At 44.9% G+C, this 27,701-nt stretch overlaps 1 protein-coding gene across 1 annotated transcript in view; it reads right to left on the bottom strand.

Annotated features, from left to right (window-relative positions):
- RBM44 (RNA binding motif protein 44) overlaps nucleotides 1–27,701 on the bottom strand; it is a 77,116-nt gene that overhangs the window by 28,696 nt on the left and 20,719 nt on the right. The window contains exons 3-7 of the mRNA XM_044304752.1: nucleotides 17,748–17,841; nucleotides 17,601–17,655; nucleotides 5,177–5,259; nucleotides 4,814–4,887; nucleotides 709–2,017 (exon numbers count right to left, since the gene is read on the bottom strand). Coding sequence (XP_044160687.1) covers nucleotides 709–2,017; nucleotides 4,814–4,887; nucleotides 5,177–5,259; nucleotides 17,601–17,655; nucleotides 17,748–17,841 — 1,615 coding nt within the window. The remainder of the gene's footprint in view (nucleotides 1–708; nucleotides 2,018–4,813; nucleotides 4,888–5,176; nucleotides 5,260–17,600; nucleotides 17,656–17,747; nucleotides 17,842–27,701) is intronic.

Here is a 27,701-nt window from a genome sequence, read left to right as displayed (position 1 = left end):
CTCATACTACAACTAGTGCTGGAAAAACTGACAAACTAACCCACCCCATATCATTATACATGGCAATACCAGCAGCTGACAACTAGGGAGGGGAAAGCTGCTTTGACAGCTATGTTAATAAACAGGCAGGTAAACAACTGTTGATGATCAGAGGGAATTAAAATGCATCATTACAGCATTTTTTCAGACTATAAGACTCACTCCCCCTTCAAATGCAAGGGGGGGGGGGGGGGGGGTGGAAGCAGTCATTGGTATGCAGGGAGCGGTAAGTAAAGCACTGCTCTGGCTGTACTCACCGCTCCCTGGTCTTCTTTTGGGCACCGCACATGTTCTGACTGCATACAGCATCGCATCAGGACCTAGTGTATGTAGGTGTGCACTATGACCTGACGCTGTGCAACCCAAGGTCACAGTGCAGCTCAGGCCAGGAAACGACAAGGGAGTTGCAATTGTCAGAGCAGAAGAGGCAAGTTAATTTGTCTGATGGAGCTTGGGGGTCTCATACAGAGGTTTGAGAAGGAATGGGGGTATGATACGGGTCTGATCTGCAGTATAAGAAAGAATGGGGGTCTGATTTGAGGAGGAATAGAGGTCTGATGAAAAATATAATTTGTTTCTTATTTTCCTCCTCTATACATCTTATGGAGCAAAAAAAATAATTAAATCTGGATATTCCACAATGTATGCCACGGATAGGTTTTATGTTACCGTTATTCTAGTTGGCAGAGAATCTCCTTGCTTTGATGTGATAGTAGATTTAACTTCAGTCTGATCTGCTGAGCTGCGATTTACAGATGGCTTAATGGTTTCAGGAATTGTGACACTAGGCGGAACAAATGTTGGACATCTTAAAGGAGCTGCAGATTTGAAGTTTGATGGTCCATCACAAGACGCTAAATTGTCAGTGACAGTATTTCCTACACCACAAACGCTTGCAGTAGTAGCTGACAGTTTAAGAGGATTGTCTTGAGATGCAGATTCTGAATGGTGAAGTTCTGCATTGCTTGATGTGGTACAAGATAGTGCTGGTTCGTTGGCAGGTTTTACAATTGCAGGTTTATCTTCCACAAACTTTGCACCAATGTCTCTTTCCAATAATTTGGTTTGGTCATTTGAGGAGGTCAACTTGCTCTGCACAATGGATGGTGAAGTCTGAGAGCTGCTTTTTCTGTATATTCTATGAATGGATCTCACTGGCTTTGCACGTGCAGGATAGCCAGCATCTTTATCAACTGCAATATGTATGTTAGATGCCATGTTAATACCTGGTACATAGTTATTAGGTTGTGCCACAGAAGGCTGAAAAGGAAGGTGGTTAGGCATCTGATATAAAGGATAAGAAAAAGGAACATACATAAAATTTGGCATGTTGTTGTATGATATCAAGTGTGACTGATGCGACTGCAACATGCACTGATAACCTGGAGGCATAAAGTTAGAGCAGCCAGAAGTAGTGCTCGGTGGAGCAGCCGGAATTCCTTGGTTTGTATTCGTGAAAGGATAACATTTATTGCTTGGGAAATTAACAAACGCATTGGGCAAATTTCCAACTGATGCGACATGGGTGTGATCACTCGGGACCTGGACGGACTGGGTGTGATCACTCGGGACCTGGACGGACTGGGTGTGATCACTCGGGACCTGGACGGACTGGGTGTGATCACTCGGGACCTGGACGGACTGGGTGTGATCACTCGGGACCTGGACGGACTGGGTGTGATCACTCGGGACCTGGACGGACTGGGTGTGATCACTCGGGACCTGGACGGACTGGGTACAGTCACTCTTTGGTGGCTCTAGCACCAAACTTTCTTTTTGCTTGGTGGAATGAAATCCTTTTCCTTCTGGAGGGATCTCTCTAGAAACAGATTTTATTTTTTGAAATGCTACTGAAAGATTGTAATTGGTGGTCCTGATGGAACGAACTTTAAACTTTTTGCCATACAACATCTTCCCATCCATCTCTCTTATGGCGGCTTCTGCTTCTTCTGACTTAGAGAAAGTCAGTACCGCATAACTTGAGAAGAAAAATAAGCAACATGTAAAACAGTAATCGCGATCAAACCTTAAATTTTTTTATTTTTTTTTAATCATGTAATTTTAAACAATTTTTTTTCAGACATTTTTAACGTTTAACTCCTTAATGACCACAGTGTTCTGGACCTAAGGGACTAGACCAGGAGTCAGCAACCTCCGACACACCAGTTGTTGTGAAACTGCAACTACCAGCATGCTGACTTGCTCAGCTTTTCTCAGCACCTCCCCAGAAGTGAATGGAGCATCCTGGGAATTGCAGTGTCAGAACAGCTAGAGTGACGTAGGTTGATGATCCCTGGACTAAACTGTTTTTTGTGATATTGCACAAATGATGGTTTAATAGCCATTACTTTATTATTTGTAGGGCGGACAAAATAATATAAGTATTTTGGCTCTGTAGACTGAGGAGCTGCACCACTCGCCATCAAAAAAATGGCTGAAGAAAAGCTGGGTTCACATTTCAGTTATTGTGAGCCAAAACCAGGTGTGGGTCAAAAAACAGAATAGGTGCAAATCAGATCATTAAAGGCTATGTACACATTTGGGGGAAATTTTTATGATTGCATTATACTTATTTTAAGCTAAAACTCATTTTTACAATTGGTCTTTATTAACAATATGGAATCCTTTTTTGTGTACAGAGCTGACATGCTCTACCAGCTCCTGTGGATTTTTTGCCTTTTCCATCATCTGAGAAGTAGATGGACTTCTTATCTCTGCTCTCTCACATTATAAACACTCATTATAGCTCAGTTCTCATCTTACTGATAAGATTGTGGCTTAAATAAGTGTTTATGACCTCTTATTAGTTTAGAGATAAGGGTTATTAGATGACCATGATAAAGTAAATGTACCACTAACAGAGCTAGGAAAACAGTTAACCCTTTGTGGCTGAACAGCTCAATATTTTTAATAAAGACCAATTGAAAATATGATTTTTAGCCAAAAATAAGTGAAATGCAATCAAAGAAAAACAATTGACTCCAAAAGGTGTACATAGCCTTTAAGTGTCTAACCTATGGAGAAAAACACCTGAAAAATAAAATCTGGCACACTAGAGCAAGCTTTGTTTTCATAAACCTGCCTCTCCCCTTAAAAAATAAAATTGACCACCAAGGAAAACCATTCCATATGCTGTCCGTGTGACATCCGCTAAGAAAAATGTCGAGCTACCCCCTCCATTTATTGCCTAATCTCTGGAGCTGTAAAGTTGTGGTGAAGCAAGGCTGCAAAATAAGGGGAAAGGATCTAAAGAGGGAGGTCCTGGGGAGAGGCCTCTTCTATTCATGCTGGAGGAGAAAGGGTGGAAAAAAAGAAAGCCTTTGAAATATTAAGGGTAGAGGCATTGTAAGAAGCCTCACCATGATGTTGATGTCAACCACCCAGAGAGGAGAAAGGAGCGACTCCAACAAGGATTTCTGAAAGTGGGCTGCTGGAAAAGACAAGTCCTCTACCCTCGAAGGTAGCAACTTTACCCACCAGGACTCCAAGAGCAAGAAAAAAAATGGGGGAGGGGGGGTTATGGCTGCAGAGGGAAAACACCACTGGGATCCAAGAAACTAGGCCCCATACGCATTTGCCGCGGCCTGCAATCACAGGTCCCAGAAGGCCACAAGGCCAGGGGCTTAAATTAGAATGCATTCCCCGACTATTGAAACAGGTCAGCAAAGGCCCTAAATTAGGAGGAGCGGCTACTGGTAAGGCAATCAAAGCCATTTTAAGGAGCCACTTCTTTGAACTCCAGCAGTCTGTTCCAACAGAGATCATTGTATCTGACATAGCTGGATAACACTGTGCACCGTTGAATCCCCATTCACTGCAATGCGATGTGGAGGTAATCCGGCCGCTTTCCAGCATGTATGCCAAATTTTGTTCGTACAATTTTTTTTTGCATGTACCATTTTTTTTACTGGCTGAATGCTGGCATGCTGGATACAGTGACCGGATTAAAGTGTCAGAGTTCACAATGTAGATGTGACCCTGGCCACTTTTTACCTTTTGTACCACCATATATCTCCACAAACTGTAAAACCCTGCCAGCAGGACCCTCACTTGTATTGTACAGTTGGTTAGTCCGTTACTATGTAATGATTTTGTTTGTACATGGACCTGTTTATTTGTAAAGTGCCGCTATATAAGATTCAGCAGTCGTCTTCTTCCACACTTAGAGTACAATATAAAACAGACTATTATGAAATATAAAATTGTAACAAGGAAGAGCAGGCACACCACCTTCTGGAAAATGAGTGGACCACTGGAAATACTCTATTGAAATTATTATAAAATTTTATTCTGAGATATCACACATAAAATGGCCAGTAAATTACTCTAAACAATAAAATACATTGAGATAAAATTGATATAAAAAGAAAATATCACATAAAAGCCAAGATTGGTATGTAGTCTCCTGAAATTATGTCTTAGAGACATAATTTCAGGAGACTACATACCAATCTTGGCTTTTATGTGATATTTTCTTTTTATATCAATTTTATCTCAATGTATTTTATTGTTTATTGTTTAGAGTAATTTACTGGCCATTTTATGTGTGATATCTCAGAATAAAATTTTATAATAATTTCAATAGAGTATTTCCAGTGGTCCACTCATTTTCCAGTAGGTGGTGTGCCTGCTCTTCCTTGTTACAATTTTTCATTTCACAATTGGGTGAGTGACCCAATCAGCAGCGAACCCACCGCTATCCGTTCATCTAGAGTGTTGAGCCTCCCTATTTTCTCAGTATTTTACAATGAAATATAAAATGCCAACACTTTACCTGCAAGTCAGAGAAGATGCCTCAAGGAAAATACTAGATACATTGTATTTTTGGAAGAGATCCATCAGTTCAACCTACAGCGTAATATATTCAATAAAGAGAAAAATAAGGAAAGCCACAAAAAATTTTTTTTTTAAATCATTTACAGGTATACCAGCGGACTACAAAACAATTTTTTAGCTGTCACAAAAAAATGCTAGCTGCATGGCAGACACACCATAAAGTACATTTTTCAGATGTAAGCCCCAATAAATCCTATATTTTGTCATCCTGGACGAATCTCCTAACAAACCCTAGCAGTATCCTCAAGCTAAAGGGTAAGGGTATGGAATATATAGGATGCCGATAATTCTATATGCATACCTCTGTAACACCGTGAGCTATATTCCCCACATGGACGTAGTAATGGCTAGGTTTCTCTGACAAATGCTCCGTAGAATGGATTTCTTAAAAAAGAAAAAGAAAAGAAAAAACAACCACAATCACACATGAAACATACAGATGCTAAAATTAAACATTACAGCTAGCCAAAGACAAAGGAATTAAATGTAATAATCAAAAGAATTTTGCAGTCATTTAAAAAAAACAAAAAAAAAAACAGAACAGAGTGACTAAGAAAAGAAGCACACCTTTTGAAACAGTTTACTGGCTGCCACTAATTATTTTTGGAGGTTGAAAAACCCCTTTAATTTGCCACACTTCCACATCATACTGTTTTAGAAAATTCAAGTAATAAACACTTTCATTTCATATATTAACAGTCATATCAGGTTTATAACGAACAGTCCAAAACAGCCTTTTTTATTATTAGTATTTTAGGTTAGACTGAAATTAAGATTTGTTAGATTATCATAGTTTTAACAGATCTACTCATGTAGTTGCTTACCTCATGTACATCTTCACCGTGCTTTTTTTTTTTTCTATTTGGACTCTCCTGACCCATATGTACATATTGCTTACATCCTGCATGTAGTACTTTCCATTGCTCAATCTAACCAAACCCATGATGCACTTCTCCATGCTCTGCTACAGCTCCGGCAGCCCGTCCCAAACACCTCATTTAAAGACTTTCCTGCCCAGCTAGTTACATAGACCATCCCTGATCACTGCCGCGCCCATGAACATAACATCACCGGAAATAAGAAAAAGCCGCGTGTACTGTTCATGTGATCACAGCCCAGAACTGAAAATGGGAGCAATAAAAAGTAAAAAGAAATACATTTCAGAATTACAGCTACCGTCATAAATGAATTCACAGTTCAGACAAAAACCCGTCTGTGGGTACAATATAACAAAGGTGGTATACAGAAAATCAGTAGTTCACAGACTACCACCCTTAAAACATAGCCTTTATTTTATATCATTAAAAACCCAAATAACCCATATTATATAACATGTAAGAAAGAATGAAAAAATAATATATATATATAATTTATCTATCTATCTATATAATTTATCTATCTATCTATCTATCTATCTATATTTCATCAAATTTTAATGAGTAAATACTCAATACTCTGGGAAATCAATAAGCGGGTGTCGACCAGGTATATTAAACCGATGGGTGCTGGCCCTATAGATAGTTTACCCTGCCTGCAAACAGAATAGCCGCCCCGATAGGGGCGATCCCGTATCAGGAACCTCCTGAGCGCCCTAAGATGGCCCTGATTGAGGGATAAGATACCAGCTAATATATGCTGACCAGAACTATCGCTACAATGATGAGTAGCACACAGTAACCAAAAAGAAGGATTTTTGGGCAGGCAGGGTATACTATCTCTAGGGTCAGAGCCCATCAGTTTAATATACCTGGTCCACACCCGCCTATTGATGTTAGTTTATTCATTTAAAATTTATGATTTTTCCCCCCATTCTTTTCTACATGTTATTTTAATATGGGTTATTTGGATTTTTAATGATATACAATAAAGGCTATGTTTTAAGGGTGGTAGTCTGTGACTACCGTCATAAATGATCATTTTAAAACCAGAGTGGTCCACTTTTATACTAATGGCATATCATCAGCTTAGTCCATTAAGATCTGATCAGCAGGGGCCCAACACCCTGCACCTTCACCAATCAGCTGTTCGGGAGTAGCTCCAGAGCCAGAACTACACAGCTCCACCTATTGTGTAGTAGATATATGGAGGTGCTTACTGGAGTGCTGCTCCCATTCACTTTAGGGCTCATTCAGACATAAGGGCTTTGTGTCCGTGCTGCAGACCGCAATATACGGGCACTGGCCATGTGCACACCCGAAAGCCCACGGTAGCACTTCTGAGCGTTTCTGTGGGCATCCAATCCGTACCTCCGCTCCGCAAAAGATAGGACATGCCTATCGTTCACCATATCTTGCGGATCCATTTAAGTCCATAGGTCTGCAGCAAGGAGTGCCCGTATACAGCGGACCCGCCATTTGTGGTCTGCAATACAGGCACGGAGCCCTTATGTTTGTCTAAATGAGCCCTTAAAGGGGTTGCCCAAGTTATATTTATTGATTACCTATCCTCAGGATAGGTCATCAATATCAGATCGGCGGGGGTCCGACACCCGGCACCCCCTCCGATCAGCTGTTTGAATCTGCAGTGGTGAGCAGGTGTAATTACACCCAAGCCGTCCCATTAATTTCAATAGGAAGGCTTGGGTGTAATTACACCTGCTCACCACTGCAGATGCAACTGCTAGAAGGTAAACAGTGAAGAGGAGGCAGCGCTGACACCGCGCACGCCTTCTCTTCAAACAGCTGATCTGAGGGGTGCCGGGTGTCGGACCCCAGATGATCTGATATTGATGACCTATCCTGAGGCTAGGTCATCAATAAATATAACTTGGACAACCCCTTTAAGTGCTGATTTAGCTCTGCAGTTTTCCCTGCACATCCACATTCCTGTGCGCCAGGGCACTCTGCAGCCGACACGATTCACCTGAATGAGGCTGTACTGCAGTTCCCTTCACAGAAGCGCCATTCTGCAGATGAAGATTCAGTGCTAAATCAGGATGCTTGGGGTTCCAGGAGGTCGGTCGGATCCCCACTGCTTATAAAGTGATGGCTTATCCTAGCAATATACCATTACCTTACATGATAAGAATACCACTATACAAGTGCAACACTAGACAGATAAAATTCCCCCATCTATACAGGAGTTTATTCATAAATTAGTTACAGATATTAAAGAATGGAGCGTATATGATAAGGGGTGCTAGTAGTAAAGGTTCCAAGTTGTGTTCCTTATGGGTTGATTTCTCAGGACTGCTTTAGTGTACTGTACTAGAATATTGCCAATATGTCCCATATGCTGTAGGCACTCGTTTTATTGTCCTGTACTGTTTTAGGCCTCATGCACACGACCGTTGTGTGCATCCGTGGCCGTTGTGCCGTTTTCCGTTTTTTTTCGCGGACCCATTGACTTTCAATGGGTCCGTGGAAAAATCGGAAAATGCACCGTTTTGCAGCCGAGGCCGTGATCCGTGTATCCTGTCCATCAAAAAAATATGACCTGTCCTATTTTTTTGACGGACAACGGTTCACAGACCCATTCAAGTCAATGGGTCCGTGAAAGAACACGGATGCACACAAGATTGGCATCCGTGTCCGTGATCCGTGGCCGTAGGTTGCTTTCATACAGACGGATCCGAAGATCCGTCTGCATAAAAGCTTTTTCTGATCTAAGTTTTCACTTCGTGAAAACTCATTTCCGACAGTATTGTTATGGACTATTGATACAAAATGGATACTTGCTTGTTGAGCTAAGATGGTGGCCAGGCATTCAGCCAACACCTATAAACTAGAATCTTACTTTGTGTTTTTATCATGTGTTTCTTTGTGGTTTCTGTTCAGCTCAAGCAAGCAGCTACAAAGAAAGAAGTAACGGTTTCACCCAGGAACAAGGGGGGGAGGGAGAAGGAATTTCCTCTGGCCGTCAAGGTTACAGAAAAGTAGAGAGTTCATAGCCAATAGAAAATATATACTTTATCTTTCACCCCCCTCCCACTCCCTCCTCTCATGAAACCCATGTTGTTTTCAGAAATAAACCAGAGATACTGATTAACTCCATGTAGTGAGTTGTCTGTCTGATCTCTCCGTGCACGTATCTTAATTAATTAATTTGGAGCAGTACATCAACTGAACTGGCAGCTTTGTCAGAACCAGAACAATTTTGGCACCCAACGTGGGGCTCGAGGATTGGACCCTCTGTTCCCGTACCCCCAGAGACCAGACGAGGAGAGGCGCACTAACGGACACCGGGATCGCAACCCGTGATATGAGGTAGGAAAATTGAGTCATCTTGCCTATAAAGTGTCCCCTGGTGTAGCCTCTTGGTGTTCGTCTGAGGGAGGGGTGCGGAAGCAGTCTGGGACGTCCTCGAGGGCATGAAAGTAAGAACCCCATATGTTTTCTTAAAGTCTTGATGTACTGTGTTGTGCCTATAAGTTGTGAAGACCCTGTTGACAAGTATCATTGACTGAGACACGGAGTTCTCCTGTGTTCCTGTATCGGAGTTCAGCCCGGTGTCTGACTCGAATCTCCATAAAGGGGACGATCACAGATGGGTGGAGAGCGGTTCGCGGTAGCCCAGAGTGTGCTGACCGGGACTCAAAGGTCTTCACGTCCAGTGATTACTCTATGCAGAGGTCTTTAGGCGGCTTCAGTAGGTACGAGAGATAATGGGAAATGAGGAAAGTGTCCCGAAGGGTTACTGTTCACCTGAACAGTACGTGGCGGACAGGAGAGGCAAACGTTTCATAAAAGGATTAAGTAAGTTGGAGAAGAGTTAAAGGTGTCTGTAAAGGAGGCATCCTCATAAAAGGATTAAGTAAGTTGGAGAAGAGTTAAAGGTGTCTGTAAAGGAGGCATCCTATGTAGTGCTACCTGGCAAGTGCTGTTAAACGAGAAGAGAGGGAAGTTAGAAGATGATTAATTGACAGACATGGTCCGTGTGTGGTTGGACTGTAGTAAAGAATTTGAACAGACCGGGGGGGAACTAAATTTTGATGAGAAAAGACAGAGATATTTCTGTAAGCCTGGTGTTGCATTGATACATGAATTGCCACCACCCTATAATGGCGCCGGGAAGAAAGCAGGTGGGTGGACCTGCAAAACATGTGGTCAACAGAATCCCTCCTCCCGTGATACGTGCCTTCCCTGTGGGGTTCCCCACCCACAAAACCACACCTTGGTAACTACTCCCCGGCACGTCCCATCACTTCCCGTGTTAGCTACAGCGCCATCTTGTCCCCAGGCAACGCCCATGAACGGACCTTTAATATCATTCGGTCCGGACCCCCCCCGTCACTCCTATGTCACCCTTGCCCCTTCCTACTACCTTGTACCCGATGATAAACCCGGACGGTACATTCATGCTACCCCACTCACCTGCCACCCTTACTCCTATAATGGTAGGGGGGCAACCTGATGAAGCAGAACAGGGGGATGCAGACGGTGCTGCAGAATCCACAATGGGCATACAAAATGCACCGGGTAATATGCAGACTCCTTCGCGGGGTACCCCGACAGACTACGGGGATCCGCCAACTTTACCCCTGGCACCACAGTGGACTGTACCCATGACCGTGCGCCCATCACGACGTTCACAAGATCAAATACTGCAGGGTCGGATTACAGAGTTACAAAAGAACTTACAGAAAATTGAGCAGGGAAACCTTGAGACACTGAAAGAAGCCCTAGCACTTAACCGGCCACAGGGACCACCAAAATATGTGTCTTTCACCCCACAACAGTTATTAACCATAGTGAATTTACTGCCTGACCCTGAGACCCATCCCATGCCCTTTTTCAGGAAGCTGTCCCAAGTGCATCAAACCTATGGGTGCACATGGTCGGACCTGCAAAGTATAGTGGAAAACAAGACAGGTGAATACTCCTCACTGATAATGGATCAAATCCACATCCCTGAACTTAAAAGGTGCTAACTTTGACCCCCAAGATCATGAGTCTGGAGAATTCTTTATAGAACAACTACAGAAATGGACAAAAGCTAAATTTGCAGATCATTCCATGCAGATCATTCCACCACATTGCAGGACAGCTGCGGGGGATCAGTTGACCCCCACCTTTTTTCTTTTCACAGAAATGTTAGTTTCTGCTGTGTTAGTTTAAGCTCCTCTTTCTGATAAGAAACTGTCTCGCTTCTTGGTCTTTGTGGTTTTCACTCAAATTATGTGACACCCACGGCTGCCGGATGTCTGACAATAAAATTCTGCACTGATTTATATGAGCAAGGGGATTCGCTGCAAACCATTTTGCACCTCATCCCCAATACTCTCTGGGCCAGAGGACCCCAGGATATTGGATACCTCAGTGTCCCACCAGTCACTGTGACCCTGAAGGACCCCAAAGTCCTACCATACAAAGAGACTGGACCCAGTAGCCAGAGAAGCCCCTTCCTGTGTCAGAGCTATCCATGCTGCCAGCTCTCTTCTAAACGTCACATCTGACGTTGTGCTGGGTCATCCCCTCACTATTCTGGCTCCCCATGACATTTCTGCCATCCTCCAGCAGACTCAACCTAAACACCTCACTGCACAGCGCCACCTCCGGCTTCCGTGTAGTTTGCTTCTGCCAGATAATGTCGCCATTCAGAGGTGCCACATCCTCAATCCTGCTGCACTCCTTCCTCTTCCAAGGGGGGAGTATACTGGAGAATCTGAAGATTTTATTGATCTACAGGCACACTCGAGCTGACACCTCTGAAGCCAGAGGAAAAGCCCTAGCTGACCAAGCGGCCAAGGAAGCAGCAGTGAAAGAGGAAAGAGTCCAGTCAGACCAGATTATGATAACACAGGAAGACCTGGAACAAGAAGAAATCACATGGGACCTCCTGAAACAAATACAGAAACAGGCCACACCACAAGAAAAATTGGATTGGCTAAAAGAGTCAGCCCAAGAAGAGAAAGAATCTGGACTGTGGACCCAAGGAAGGAGAGCATCTCTGCCCAAAGCTCTCTATCCTCTGATAGCTTCAATAGCTCATGGGCCCACCCACCAATCTAAGACCATCATGAAAGAACTAATAGACAATGGCCCCAGGGATAACCCCTGTCCTGGTGAGGCATACTCAGTCTTGCCTCATCTGTGCGCAGTGCAACCCGGGAAGACCTGAGCCTACACCAACCAAATGTCTCCCCAAAGCCCAGTACCCGTTCCAACGGATTCAAATTGACCACATCCAGATGCCAATGTGCCAAGGGTTTCAATATGTGCTAGTAGTGATAGACTTGTTCTCTGGGTGGCCAGAAGCCTACCCCGTCCGAAACCAGACAGCAACCACTACTGCAAAAAAACTGATGCAGGAGCTTGTCTGTAGGTTCGGAGTACCTGAGGTCATTGAGAGTGATCAGGGCCCAGCATTCACTGCTAGATTAACCCAAGAAGTCTGGAAGATGGTAGGGTCACACTTAGCCTATCACACACCCTACAGACCCCAAAGCGGCGACAAAGTCAAACGACTGAATGGGGTACTGAAGTCCAAGATGCTGAAAATGACTGGGGAGACAGGGCTCAGTTGGGTACAATGCCTGCCAATAGCACTATTTTCAGTTAGACACACCCCTAGGCCTCCACACACAAAATTTTGTTTAGGACACGGCCTAGGATGGGACAGTACTTCCCACAGCAATTGCAAATGCATTATGAATCTGTTGCTAAATATGTGATTGCCCATAGTAAACAATTGTCTAACATATGTGCACAAGTTTTCTCTTCCATTCCAGATCCTGACTCCCTAGAGGGAATACACACTCTCAAACCTGGAGAGTGGGTGCTGGTCAAGAAACACGTTAGAAACACCCTCGAACCACGATACGAGGGGCCGTACCAGGTGTTGCTGACTACCCCGACCTCTGTGAAACTCGATGGAGGCTTACCTGGATCCACGCCTCACATTGTAAAAGAGTAAAGGCTGTCCCGACGATCCTGGAACAATAAGCCATGAGGATTCACATACTGATCATGACTTTGACAGTGGGCATATCAGCAGTGTTCACACCACTGGGTGATGAATGGGACAATTCACTGACACGGCACCATCAAATTCTAGTCCAGGGGTTGAGACACTCAGAGATTGTTGGATCTGTACCCACAGTCCCGTGAGTTCAACCAGTATGCCTTATGTTGCAATTCCCGTGGACCTTTCTGAACTGATTGACCTGTCTAATTCTACCATATTTCTCACTAGCATACACCAAGTTAAATCCAGTACAAACAAGGACAGGGAAGTAGCCTTACCTGTTGCAGGGTGGGCAGATGCCCCATGGCTCATGATAAACAGATCAGGCCCCTCGGTAGATTATAGCTCTACTCCTTGGCAAGAGGGACACTGGGCTAATGTCACATGTTTTTCTAGCTGGACACACTGTTATTGTCTCCAAGTACAAACCAAAGGTATGACATTTAGTCCACACATACACTCAGGTTGCAATGATTCAAAAACAGACAGCCACGTGCAGTGTATTGGTGTAGATGCTGAGAACGGAAAGGATCTGCCCTGTAACAACCGTACTGTACAGGATCTCCTGACAGGTATATTAGCTAACGACACCGAAAGTCAGTTAAAAGGATATGAGTTGGCGAAAGGGACACAATTAGCCAAACTAATTACCCGATTATTCAATGGCACAGCAGTAGCAGTTCCAGACGACATATACTTAGTTTGTGGACACAAAGTGTACAAATGGTTATCCAAGAATGTCACAGGACTGTGCACCATTGCCAGGCTTACTCCTGCCACCTTTATAGTACCACACTCTGAAATTGGCATAAATGCAGTACCTAAACACACCTTGTATCATAGGGCCAAAGATAACACACCCAGACCAAATGGCAAGCCACATGTAGTAGAGATGAGCATTACCAACAAAATTGTTAGTTCCATCTTCATATATCCCATGATAGCGCAGATGTGGGATCATCTGGTAGTAGCAACAGACTACCTGGATGACCAAATATGGGAAGTGATGAGACTTATGAATACCTCAAACATTGTGCAAAACCAGTTAATCATTGTCACCAACCAACACACATTAGTTCTAGATTATGTTACAGCTAAAGATGGAGGTATGTGCCAGGTTGTGGGACCCTCTTGTTGCCATTACATAGACCCACAGGGTAATTTGCAAGTTAAGGTGGGTATAGAGGAAATGGCGGATTTAAGAGATAAATGGCTGGACGCACATAAAGCTGGTAAAGATACATGGTGGTCTGATACCTTCTCTTCCCTTAACCCCAATAACTGGTTCAAAGGTATTGGGGGTTGGCTCATGGGAATTGTCCAGGTAATATTGCAGGTAGCCCTAATAATATTGGTGATATATGTAGTGATTAAGCTCGTTCTTATTTGTGTGACCCGCTTTTCAAAAAGAATGAAGAAAACTGATGAACGACCTATTATGCTCCTCTACGATGAGGAAGGACAGAAGGAAACATCGTTCAACACAGCTCCCCCTCCTCACAATGATGCCTGGCTGAGATAGGGTGAGATGAATCCCAGGGTATTACCACAAGTCCGAGCAACCGGGAGCCTACCTATAAGGGGTAGGTTGTCGCCACTGCGGGTGAAGAGGATACGAATGGTATGCCCAGGGGATTCGCTAGGCGAAGGGAAAGTCTACAATCAAGTCTCCAAGGGGGGACTGTTATGGACTATTGATACAAAATGGATACTTGCTTGTTGAGCTAAGATGGTGGCCAGGCATTCAGCCAACACCTATAAACTAGAATCTTACTTTGTGTTTTTATCATGTGTTTCTTTGTGGTTTCTGTTCAGCTCAAGCAAGCAGCTACAAAGAAAGAAGTAACGGTTTCACCCAGGAACAAGGGGGGGAGGGAGAAGGAATTTCCTCTGGCCGTCAAGGTTACAGAAAAGTAGAGAGTTCATAGCCAATAGAAAATATATACTTTATCTTTCACCCCCCTCCCACTCCCTCCTCTCATGAAACCCATGTTGTTTTCAGAAATAAACCAGAGATACTGATTAACTCCATGTAGTGAGTTGTCTGTCTGATCTCTCCGTGCACGTATCTTAATTAATTAATTTGGAGCAGTACATCAACTGAACTGGCAGCTTTGTCAGAACCAGAACAGTATATTCTAACACAGAAGCGTTCCCATGGTGATGGGGACGCTTCTAGTTAGAATACACTGCAAACTTGGTACAAGACTGCCCCCTGCTGCCTGGCACCACCCGATCTCTTACAGGGGGATATGATAGCACAATTAACCTCTTCAGGTGCGGCACCTAAAGGGGTTAATTGTACTATCATATTCTCCTGTAAGAGATCAGGGCTGCCAGGCAGCAGGGGGCAGACCCCCCCCTCCCCAGTTTGAATATCGTTGGTGGCACAGTGTGTGCCCATCGCCCCCCCCTTCCTCCCTCTATAGTTAAAAATCGTTGGTGGCACAGTGTGTGCCCATCGCCCCACCCCTTCCTCCCTCTATAGTTAAAAATCGTTGGTGGCACAGTGTGTGCCCATGGCCCCCCCCTTCCTCCCTCTATAGTTAAAAATCGTTGGTGGCACAGTGTGTGCCCATCTCCCCCCCCTTCCTCCCTCTATAGTTAAAAATCGTTGGTGGCACAGTGTGTGCCCATCGCCCCCCCCTTCCTCCCTCTATAGTTAAAAATCGTTGGTGGCACAGTGTGCGCCCACCATCGCCCCCCTCCATCTCCCCCCCCCATCATTGGTGGCAGCGGAGTTCCGATCGGAGTCCCAGTTTAATCGCTGGGGCTCCGATCGGTAACCATGGCAACCAGGAAGCTACTGCAGCCCTGGTTGCCATGGTTACTTAGCAATAGTACAATAGTAGAAGATTCATACTTACCTGCTTGCTGCTGCGATGTCTGTGACCGGCCGGGAGCTCCTCCTACTGGTAAGTGACAGTTCTTTAGCAATGCACCGCACAGACCTTTCACTTACCAGTAGGTGGAGTTCCCGGCCGGTCACAGACATCGCAGCAGCAGGCAGGTAAGTATGAATCTTCTACAATTGTACTATTGCTAAGTAACCATGGCAACCAGGGATGCTGTAGCTTCCTGGTTGCCATGGTTACCGATCGGAGCCCCAGCGATTAGGAACTCCGCTGCCACCAATGATGGGGGGGGGGGGGGGGGGGGGGCGATGGTGGGCGCACACTGTGCCACCAACGATTTTTAACTATAGAGGGAGGAAGGGGGGGGGGCGATGGGCACACACTGTGCCACCAACGATTTTTAACTATAGAGGGAGGAAGGGGGGGGCGATGGGCACACACTGTGCCACCAACGATTTTTAACTATAGAGGGAGGAAGGGGGGGGCGATGGGCACACACTGTGCCACCAACGATATTCAAACTGGGGAGGGGGGGGTCTGCCCCCTGCTGCCTGGCAGCCCTGATCTCTTACAGGAGAATATGATAGTACAATTAACCCCTTTAGGTGCCGCACCTGAAGAGGTTAATTGTGCTATCATATCCCCCTGTAAGAGATCGGGTGGTGCCAGGCAGCAGGGGGCAGTCTTGTACCAAGTTTGCAGTGTATTCTAACCTGAAGCGTCCCCATCACCATGGGAACGCCTCTGTGTTAGAATATACTGTCGGAAATGAGTTTCACGAAGTAGCTCATTTCCGACAGTATATTCTAACACAGAAGCGTTCCCATGGTGATGGGGACGCTTCAAGTTATGTTCGGGTGTCCGCCTGGCCGTGCGGAGGCAAGCGGATCCGTCCAGACTTATAATGTAAGTCAATGGGGACGGATCCGTTTGAAGATGACACACTGTGGCTCAATTTTCAAACGGATCCGTCCCCATTGACTTGCATTGTAATTCAGGACGGATCCGTTTGGCTCCGCACGGCCAGGCGGACGCCAAAACGACTTTTTTTTCATGTCCGTGGATCCTCCAAAAATCAAGGAAGACCCACGGACGAAAAAACGGTCACGGATCACGGACCCCGTTTTTTCGGACCGTGAAAAAAAACGGTCGTGTGCATGAGGTCTTAGGCATACGCTATGCTGATAGAACTGGACATCATAGGATTTCAATTTCAAGAGGTTATGGTACAAGAGTAGGATCCCAACCCGCAATTGCAACCAAAGAACTAGATTTTTAATGGTGCTGTATTATCCATACAATCCACAAATGTGTCATATTTTATTAAAGCAACCCTTCAAAAAAAAAAATTCAAATTAGCTAGGAAATGTATAGTACACCTACACTGTGCCCTCTAATTAACTGATTAAGCTGCGGATCCGCCAGCTCCTGGGCCCATTTTCTGTCATCCAAGATGGCTGCATCGGTACCCAGACTATAAGGTACACACTGTACCGGCAGACTGAGCTCTCGGATTGGCCAGTGCTGCTCCTGTGTGCAGCGCTGGACAAGCAGGAAGTGACCTGGACTACTAATAAACAGTGCGCATCAGGTAAGTCTGAGAAGTGACACAGCCATCTTGGGTGACAGGAGAGGGGACTGGGAATAGGCAGATCTGCACCTCATTCAGTGAAATGAACGACACAAGTTAGGTGCACTATACATTCTCTTGCTAATTTGACATTTTTATTTGGACCTTGAGGGTCGCTTTAAATCACAATGGTCCTTTTTCAAACACAGACAGCTATTCAGAGTAGATGAAAATTAAGAACATTACTGGAAAGGAACGCAAAGAAAAGCAACGGCCCAGTGAGAGGGGTGCCACTTATTCTGATTCGCCAGCCCACAGAGAACAAGCAGAGAATTACTTGCGATATATATAGGCCATTTATACATAAAATATACATAAATTTATATTAGACCCACCACTTGGTTTCTGCTCACAATTATCCCCACAAGGCATAAATGGCGTTTCTAGATCCTAAAAAAGTAAAATGCACAGGTTAGGGGGAAAAAAGGGAGGGAAGGGGGGGGGGATTGACTTAAAAAAAATAAACATTAGGTAGGAAGTACATTTTTCATAAACCTGGATCCATTAAAGTCCTCTGCTGGAACATCAGGGTCATCCTGTCTTTCTTTGTCCCCAGATGTCTCCTTCAGCAAGTTACTATAAAAAAGACAAAGAAATTTATGAAGCCAAAAGCTACAATGTTTGAGGCTCTTTGGTGCAATTTTTTGCCTTTTAGGATAGGCATTTTATTACCATGTAATAGAAATCACATTAGGAAACGTTATAAGCCAAGAAATACACTGCCTGTCCAAAAAAAAAAAAAAAAAAAAGTCGCCACCTGGATTTAACTAAGCAAATAGTTATGAGCCTCCTATTGGATAATTACTGCATGGGCGATTTCATCTTTCAGCTGGCAATAAGTTATTTAGCCCCAACTGGAGCAATGAGTTGCTTCCCATTTCTTAACCACCTCAGCCCCCCTAGCTTAAACATCCTTAATGACCAGACCACTTTTTACACTTCGGCACTACACTACTGTCACCGTTTATTGCTCGGTCATACAACTTACCACCCAAATGAATTTTACCTCCTTTTTTTCTCATTAATAGAGCTTTCATTTGGTGGTATTTTATTGCTGCTGACATTTTAACTTTTTTTGTTATTAATCAAAATTTAACGAAATTTTTGCACAAAAAAACAAACAAAAAAACGACATTTTTCACTTTCAGTTGTAATAAAAAAAAACAAAAAAACGACCTCCATATATAAATTTTTCGCTAAATTTATTGTTCTACAAGTCTTTGATAAAAAACAAAAAAAAAAACATGTTTGGGTAAAATAAATAAATAAATGGTTTGGGTAAAAGTTATAGCGTTTACAAACTATGGTACAAAAATGTGAATTTCTGCTTTTTAAAGCAGCTCTGACTTTCTGAGCACCTGTCATGTTTCCTGAGGTTCTACAATGCCCAGACAGTAGAAAAACCCCACAAATGACCCCATTTCGGAAAGTAGACACCCTAAGGTATTCGCTGATGGGCATAGTGAGTTCATAGAACTTTTTATTTTTTGTCACAAGTTAGCGGAAAATGATGAATTTTCTTCTTTTTTTTTTCCTTACAAAGTCTCATATTCCACTAACTTGTGACAAAAAATAAAAACTTCCATGAACTCACTATGCCCATCATGAAATACCTTGGGGTGTCTTCTCTCCAAAATGGGGTCACTTGTGGGGTACCGTATTTTTCGCCATATAAGACGCACTTTTTCCCCCCCCGAAAGTGGGGGGAAAATAGCAGTGCGTCTTATACGGCGAATGCAGCTTATTTTGCGATTTGCGAATTTTCGCGCAAATTATTTTGCGATTTTCAATGATACACCCGCCACGATGCCGCGCGGCGGGTGTATCAGCTGTGAGGGAGGAGGGGCTGGGGGCCGGCGTCTGCTTTTATAATGACAGCGGGGCCCGTGCAGTGACTATTCTACTACACGGGCCCCGCTCACTGTATAATCGTATGTCTAATAGTAAATAGTTATGTACATAATCGCATAATGAGCGGAGTACTTACAACTACAAACGCTCGCCGGGAGGAGGCAGGCTGGGAGGACGGGGCGCTGGCAGTGTGTGAGTCATACATCACGCGCCTGCGCTGCCCACTTTATGAATGAAGCAGGCGGCGTGGGCGCATGACGTATGACTCACGCTGCCAGTGCCTGTCCTCCCGGCCTGCCTCCTGCCTCCTCCTCTCGGCGAGCTCTTGTAGTTGTAAGTACTCCGCTCATTATGCGATTATGCACATAACTATTTACTATTAGACATACGATTATACAGTGAGCGGGGCCCGTGTAGTAGAATACAGTCACTGCATGGGCCCCGCTGTCATTATAAAGCCAGATGCCGGCCCCCAGCCCTGTATTGAGGGTCATTCACTACAGGGACACTTATGGAGGGGATCTGTGGATGACACATAGCATAAGATGCTATGTGTCATCCACAGATCCCCCCCATAACTGTCATACACAGAGACCCCAATAAGAGCCACCCACAGATCCCCCATAAGTGTCACCCACAGATCCCCCATAACAGTGCGTCACCCACAGATCCCCCATAACAGTGCGTCACCCACAGATCCCCCATAACAGTGCGTCACCCACAGATCCCCCATAACAGTGCGTCACCCACAGATCCCCCATAACAGTGCGTCACCCACAGATCCCCCATAACAGTGCGTCACCCACAGATCCCCCATAACAGTGCGTCACCCACAGATCCCCCATAACAGTGCCATCCACAGACCACAATTAGTTCAAAACCCACCAAAAGCACACCTTTTGGTTCAAAATATTTTTTTTCTTATTTTCCTCCTCAAAAACCTAGGTGCGTCTTATAGGCCGGTGCGTCTTATAGGGCGAAAAATACGGTAGTTATACTGCCCTGGCATTTTAGGGGCCCAAATGCGTGCAAAGTAGTTTGAAATCAAAATCTGTAAAAAATGGCCTGTGAAATCCGAAAGGTGCTCTTTGGAATGTGGGCCCCTTTGCCCACCTAGGCTGCAAAAAAGTGTCACACATGTGGTATTGAAGTACTCAGAAGAAGTAGGGCAATGTGTTTTGGGGTGGCATTTTACATATACCCATGCTGGGTGAGATAAATATCTCTGCAAAATACAACTTTTTAATTTTTTTTATACAAAGTTGGCATTTGACCAAGATATTTCTCTCACCCAGCATGGGTATATGTAAAATGACACCCCAAAACACATTGCCCTACTTCTCCTGAGTACGGCGATACCACATGTGTGACACTTTTTTGCAGCCTAGATCCGAAAGGTGCCCAAATTCCTTTTAGGAGGGCATTTTTAGATATTTGGATCCCAGACTTCTTCTCACGCTTTAGGGCCCCTAAAAAGCCAGGGCAGTATAAATAGACCCCATTTTGGAAAGAAGACACCCCAAGAAATTCAATGAGGGGCATGCAGAGTTCATAGGAAAAAAAATTTTGGGGCACAAGTTAGCGGAAATTGAATTTTATTCTCACAAAGTCTCCCTTTCCGCTAACTTGAGACAAAATTTTAAATCTTTCATTGACTCACTATGCCCCTCAGCAAATACCTTGGGGTGTCTTCTTTCCAAAGTGGGGTCATTTGTGGGGTGTTTGTACTGCCCTGGCATTTGAGGGTCTCCGCAATCATAAGAGCTCTTTCACACTTGCGTTCTTTTCTTCCGGCATAGAGTTCAGTCGTCGGGGCTCTATGCCGGAAGAATCCTGATCAGTTTTATCCTAATGCATTCTGAATGGAGAGAAATCCGTTCAGGATGCATCAGGATGTCTTCAGTTCCGGACCGGAAAGTTTTTTGGCCGGAGAAAATACCGCAGCATGCTGCGCTTTTTGCTCCGGCCAAAAATACTGAAAACTTGCCGCAAGGCCGGATCCGGAATTAATGCCCATTGAAAGGCATTGATCCGGACTTAAGCTAAATGTCGTTTCGGTGCATTGCCGGATCCGACGTTTAGCTTTTTCTGAATGGTTACCATGGCTGCCGGGACGCTAAAGTCCTGGCAGCCATGGTAAAGTGTAGTGGGGGAGCAGTATACTTACCGTCCGTGCGGCTCCCGGGGCGGGTGGTAACGAGCCATTGGGGGAAGCCACGGCGACTAGGTCGCGGGGTGCCACAGCAGCCAATCTGTTCTAAAAACAAATGCCTAAAGAGGGGCACACTTGTGTAAAAATTGTCCACAGAAAGATGGTACCCCTTGCCAAATAAGGGTGACACCAAGTCCCAGACTGTCTTCCCACTGCTCCCCAGGTAGTCAAGGCAACCGACCGGCTCCAGGGTCTGATCTTTACCCTCATAGATCCGAAATTTGTGGGTATAGCCTGTGGCCCTATCACAGAGCTTATACAATTTGACCCCATACCGGGCGCGCTTGCTTGGGATGTATTGTTTGAAGCCAAGGTGCCCGGTAAAATGTATTAGGGACTTGTCTACGCAGATGTTTTGCTCAGGGGTATACAAATCTGCAAATTTCTGGTTGAAGTGGTCTATGAGGGGCCGAATTTTGTGGAGTCGGTCAAAAGCTGGGTGGCCTCTGGGACGGGAGGTGGTGTTGTCGCTAAAGTGCAGGAAATGCAGGATGTTCTCAAATCGTGTCCTGGACATAGCAGCAGAGAACATGGGCATGTGATGAATTGGGTTTGTGGACCAATATGACCGCAATTCATGCTTTTTGGTTAGACCCATGTTGAGAAGGCCCAGAAAAAATTTAATTTCGGAAACTTGGGACTGGTTTCCACCGGAAAGGCTGGGCATAAAAGCTTCCCGGGTTGGCGGCTATAAATTGAGTGGCATACCGATTTGTTCATGCCACGACTATGTCCAAGAGCTCCGCATTCAAGAACAGCTCAAAAAATCCCAGTGCCGAACCGATCTGAGCTGTCTCAACCCGAACTCCAGACTGGGCGGTGAAAGGGGGAACTACAGGTGCGGCTGAAGTTAGGGACTGCCATTCAGGGTTTGCCAAAACCTCAGGGACTGTACGGGCTTGTCTGTGCGGTGGCTGCGACGGGGTAACTATTGCACGTGCCACCGTACCAGCTTCAACTGCCCTTCTGGTGCTCGCCACTTCACCATGTTGTACGGCAGTGCTGGTACTAGGTCCAGGATGGGCTGCGCTGCTGGTGTATGCCTCACCACGTAATCCGCCAGCGCCAGCCCCACTCTGCTGCCCTTGAAGCGGATCCTGCGCAACCTGTGGTCTAGCGACACGGGGCCGGGTACGCCTGGTGCTATCAGGGACCTCAACCTCCTCGTCCGAACTTTGGGTCAGACTGCCACTGCTTTCTACAGGTTCATATACTGACCCGCTGGATTCGTCAGATGAGGGTTCCCATTCCTCATCCGACTGGGTCAGAAGCCTGTAGGCCTCTTCAGAAGAATACCCCCTGTTTGACATTTGGACTACTAAATTTAGGGGTATTCCCTGAGACTACCCAAGAAAAAAAGCAAGCCTGTCTTACAAATGGGAGGCTAGCAAAGTACCGGAGGCCGCTGCGATTGATAAAAATATCAAAACTGATTTTTTTTTTATCGCCGCAGTGCTTGTAAAGTGATCAAAAAAGTATATATTTTTTGTCACTGCGGTGGGGCGGGCGTGGGTGAACGCACGTGTGGGCGACCGATCAGGCCTGATCGGGCAAACACTGCGATTTGGGTAGAGGGCGAGCTAAGGTGACACTAATACTATTATAGATCTGACCGTGATCAGTTTTGATCACTTACAGATACTATAAAAGTACAAAAGCTGATTAGCGATATGCTAATCAGCGAATAAGGGACTGCGGTGCGGTGGGCTGGGCGCTAACTGATCCCTAAACTACCTAACCAAGGGGCCTAAACTATCCTAAAACCTAACGGTCAATACCAGTGAAAAAAAAAGTGACAGTTTGCACTGATCACTTTTTTCCCTTTCACTAGGTGATTGACAGGGGCGATCAAGGGGTTAATTGGGGTGATCTGGGGCTAAGTGTGGTGTTTGGTGGCTACTCACTGTGATGCCTGCTCCTCTGCTGAGACCAACCGACGAAAAGGACCAGCAGAGGAGCAGAGAAGCCATTTAACACCTTATATTTATAAATATAAGGTGTAAGATGGCTTCTGATTTGAGTTTTTGAAAATCGCCAGCCTGCCAGCAACGATCATTGGCTGGGAGGCTGGTGACGAAATTGTTCTTTAACCCCTTAAGGACCGAGGACGTACCGGTACGCCCTATTTCCCGAGTCCTTAAGGACCGAGGACGTACCGGTACGTCCTGACTTTAAAATCGGCATTCCGGCGCCGCAGGGGTTAATTTGAACAGGATGCCGGCTGAAATCATTGATGCGATGTCAGCCGTTTAACCCTTTCCATACAGCGGTCCGTACGGACCGCTGTATGGAAAAGGTTAACAGTAAGAGGGAGCTCCCTCCCTCTCCGATCGGGGGGCTGCTGTGCCTTTGCAGCCCCCCGATGGGAGAGGGAGAGAGCCCCCAGACACCCCAGTCCTCACCCTTCCCCGTCTGCGAAGTTGTGGCAGACGGGGAAGGTTCCCATGGCAACAGGACGCCTGCTCAGGCGTCCTGCTGTCCATGGTGCTGAACAGATCTGTGCTGAAAGCATAGATCTGTTCAGTGTAAGTAAAATACAGTACAGATACCTAAATAGGTTCTGTACTGTATTTTACAGACATCAGACCCACTGGATCTTCAAGAACCAAGTGGGTCTGGGTCAAAAAAATAAATAAAGTGAAAAAAGTTAAGATAAAAAAAAAAACATTTATCACTGAATAAAAATTAAAAAAATAAAATAAACTACACATATTAGGTATCGCCGCGTCCGTAACGACCTGATCTATAAAACGGTCATGTTACTTTCCCCGCACAGTGAACGCCATAAAAATAAAAAAATAAAAACTATGAGAAAATTGAAATTTTGCCCACCTTACTTCCCAAAAAAAGTAATAAAAGTGATCAAAAAAGTCGCATGTACGCCAAAATAGTACCAATCAAACCGTCATCTCATCCCGCAAAAAATGAGACCCTACTCAAGATAATCGCCCAAAAACTGAAAAAACTATGGCTCTTAGACTATGGAAACACTAAAACATCATTTTTTTTGTTTCAAAAATAAAATCATTGTGTAAAACCTACATAAATAAAAATAAAGTATACATATTAGGTATTGCCGCGTCCGTATGGACCGGCTCTATAAAAATATCACATGACCTAACTCCTCAGGTGACCACCGTAAAAAAAATAAAAATAAAACTGTGTAAAAAAAGCAATTTTTTGCCATCTTACGTCACAAAAAGTGTAATAGCAAGCGATCAAAAAGTCACATGCACCCCAAAATAGTGCCAATCAAACTGTCATCTCATCCCGCAAAAAATTAGACCCTACTCAAGATAATCGCCCAAAAACTGAAAAAACTATGGCTCTCGGACTATGGAGACACTAAACAATTTTTTGGTTTTAAAAATGAAGTTATTGTATAAAACTTACATAAATATGTGTCTTGTCTAGTCCTGTATTCAGTGTATTAGTCCCTAGTCCCATTTGTCACATCCCTCCCTAGTGTTCCTCCCTATCCCTCTTCCCATACAGGTTTCCCTAGAGATCCAGAGAGATGGCACCTCTTTCCTTTTGTACCTACAATGTTAGGGGTTTCAATGTACCACAAAAAAGGAGTCAGGTCCTGTATAGATTACATAGGAAAAGGGTATTGATCGCTTTGTTGCAAGAAACGCACTTTAAAGCTACTGCTATTCCGAAATATGAATCTAAATATTACCCAACCTGGTTTCATGCTCCCAATCCTGAGAGAAAAGTGGCCGGGGTGTCTATTGCTTTGCATAGACACCTCCGCCACTCAGTATTATCCTCTGAGATGGATCCTAGAGGCAGATATCTCTTTCTAAAGATCTCGGTTGACCAATCTGTTATTTCAATTGCTAACGTGTATTTCCCCAACCAGGGTCAATCCGCATTCGGGACCAAGGTCTTGAAGAAAGTGGCTAAATTCGCGGATGGTTCCCCGATCATCGTAGGTGGCGACTTTAACTTAGTAATGGACCCGACCCTTGACTCATCCACTGGTAAGTCCTCGGTTTCCTCGGTGTCGGTACGTCAGCTCCAAAAGGACTTAGGGGTCCTTGGTCTGGTGGATATGTGGCGGGTCCTGCACCCAGGCATCAGAGATTATACCCATTTTTCCCATAGTCATAATAGCTACGGCAGGCTGGATCATCTTTTCATATCGCAGAAACTGCTTGACCTTGATCCCAAATGCTCCATAGACACTATCGTGTGGTCCGACCATGCCCCTGTATATGGTCTCCTGAAGGGTTCCACGCTAGGAAATGGGGCGTCCTCATGGCGGCTAAACGACAATCTGCTGAACGATGGGGTGTGTATGGCTGACGTCAGGAAAGCCGTGGCGGATTTTTCTGTAAACCACGAATCCGACACTACTGCTCAACCGATAAAATGGGAAGCCCTCAAATGCGTGTTACGAGGCCTCTTTATCTCACACGGGACGAGGTTGAAAAAAGAGCGTACCTTGAAACTGTCCAATCTTTTCTCTGAGCTTTCTCGGAGTGAGGAGCGGAATAAGCTGTCTCCTACGGATTCCCTGAGGGCGGACATTTCTTCCCTTCGTCAGCAGATCTTAAAGATATTAGATCAGAAATCCTTATGCACCAGGGATAGAGTTAGACATGTTTTTTATGAGTATGGGGATAAAAGTGGCAAATGGTTAGCACGAGCCCTCCATCCCAAACCCCTAGCAACACACGTGCAGGCTATTAATACATCCACAAATTGTTTGGTCCATGCCCCTTCAGCGATCTCCACGGAATTTAAAAATTATTACTCTGCCCTTTAAGACTTGCAGGCCTCCCGAGACATGTCTTCGGCACTTCCGCCGAAGGACATACGTCAGTACATTGCCTCCCACGGTCCCAAGCCCTTTGATACGGTGACATCTTCTGACCTGGAGAGGGATCTTTCCATATCAGAAATTAAAGCAGCAATCCAGGACCTGCAAATAGGGAAATGCCCGGGTCCTGATGGGTTCACCCCCCGTTTTTACAAAGTCCTGGCAGAGGACTTAGCTCCAGTTCTTACTGAGACCTTTAATTCTATCTCTGCTATATGTCCCTTTCCATATCAGGCCCTACAGGCACACGTAGTAGTCATCCCTAAACCGGGTAGAGATCCTACGGTTTGTGGAAACTACAGGCCCATTTCTATTCTCAATGTCGACCTGAAGATGTTTGCTAAGATTTTAGCCATACGATTGCGCCCACACATCCCTGGCAGTGTTCATAAGGAACAGGTGGGATTTGTCCCCGGCCGAGAGGCCCGCGATAATACTCTGAAGTCCCTGGGGCTCATAGCCAGAGCTAGGCAATATAAATCACCCTTATGTCTTCTATCGATTGATGCCGAGAAGGCATTTGACCGGGTGGACTGGAGGTTTCTAGCTGAAACCCTAGTCCACCTAGGCCTAGGTGTCAAGATGCTCCAGCGTATCATGGCTCTTTATTCTACACCTTCAGCATGTGTGCGGGTCAATGGCACTCTATCCTCACCGTTTCAGATTAGAAACGGTACACGCCAAGGTTGTCCCTTGTCCCCGTTTTTATATATACTGACTATGGAGTCCCTGGCCAACGCCCTTAGGGCAAACTCAGCAATCAAAGGCTTTCGAATAGGACAAACCGAACATAAGTTATCGTTGTTTGCGGACGACTTGCTTTTATACCTTACGTCCCCCAGAATAGGCCTTCCGTCCGTTCTCAAGGAATTTGGTATATTTGGACGCGTCAGTAACTTCAAAGTTAATGTACACAAGTCCGAAATTCTGAATATTAACCTTCCCCATAGGGAAGTGCAATCCCTTGGAGAATCCTTCTCCTTTAAATGGGCGGAAGATTCTATTAAATATTTGGGAGTTCACATACCTGCCAATCCGTCACACCTATTTAAACTGAATTATACTCCTCTCCTCAAATCCATTACAGAGAGCCTTCAAAAATGGTTGCCCCTACGAATCTCTTGGTTTGGTAAAATTAATACCCTTAAAATGGACATATTACCGCGCCTGCTTTATTTATTTCAAACTATTCCATGTAAAATCCCCCTGATCTACTTTACTCGCCTCCGGCGCTTGGCTTCTCAATTCGTGTGGAATCAATCCAGAGCTCGGCTTGGTCATAGTCTTTTGACTCGCCCTAAATTAAAGGGAGGGACAGGTTTACCTAACTTTTTGACTTATTATAGGGCTGCAGTCTTGAACTGCGTCTTAGATCTTTTTCACAATAAGAATACCAAGATTTGGGTAGAAATTGAGCATGTTACAAATCCCCACCTTGCAACAGGCATATTTTGGCTGCCCCCTAACTCCCTATGCAACCTCCCGCATGCCCAATCTGATATGCTTCTCCCTACTTTAGCAGCCTCATGGATAAAGTTTGCGCCT

This window comes from Bufo gargarizans, chromosome 8, assembly GCF_014858855.1.
Source record: "Bufo gargarizans isolate SCDJY-AF-19 chromosome 8, ASM1485885v1, whole genome shotgun sequence".
Lineage (NCBI taxonomy): Eukaryota > Metazoa > Chordata > Amphibia > Anura > Bufonidae > Bufo > Bufo gargarizans.
This window is presented reverse-complemented; position numbering and strand designations above follow the sequence as displayed.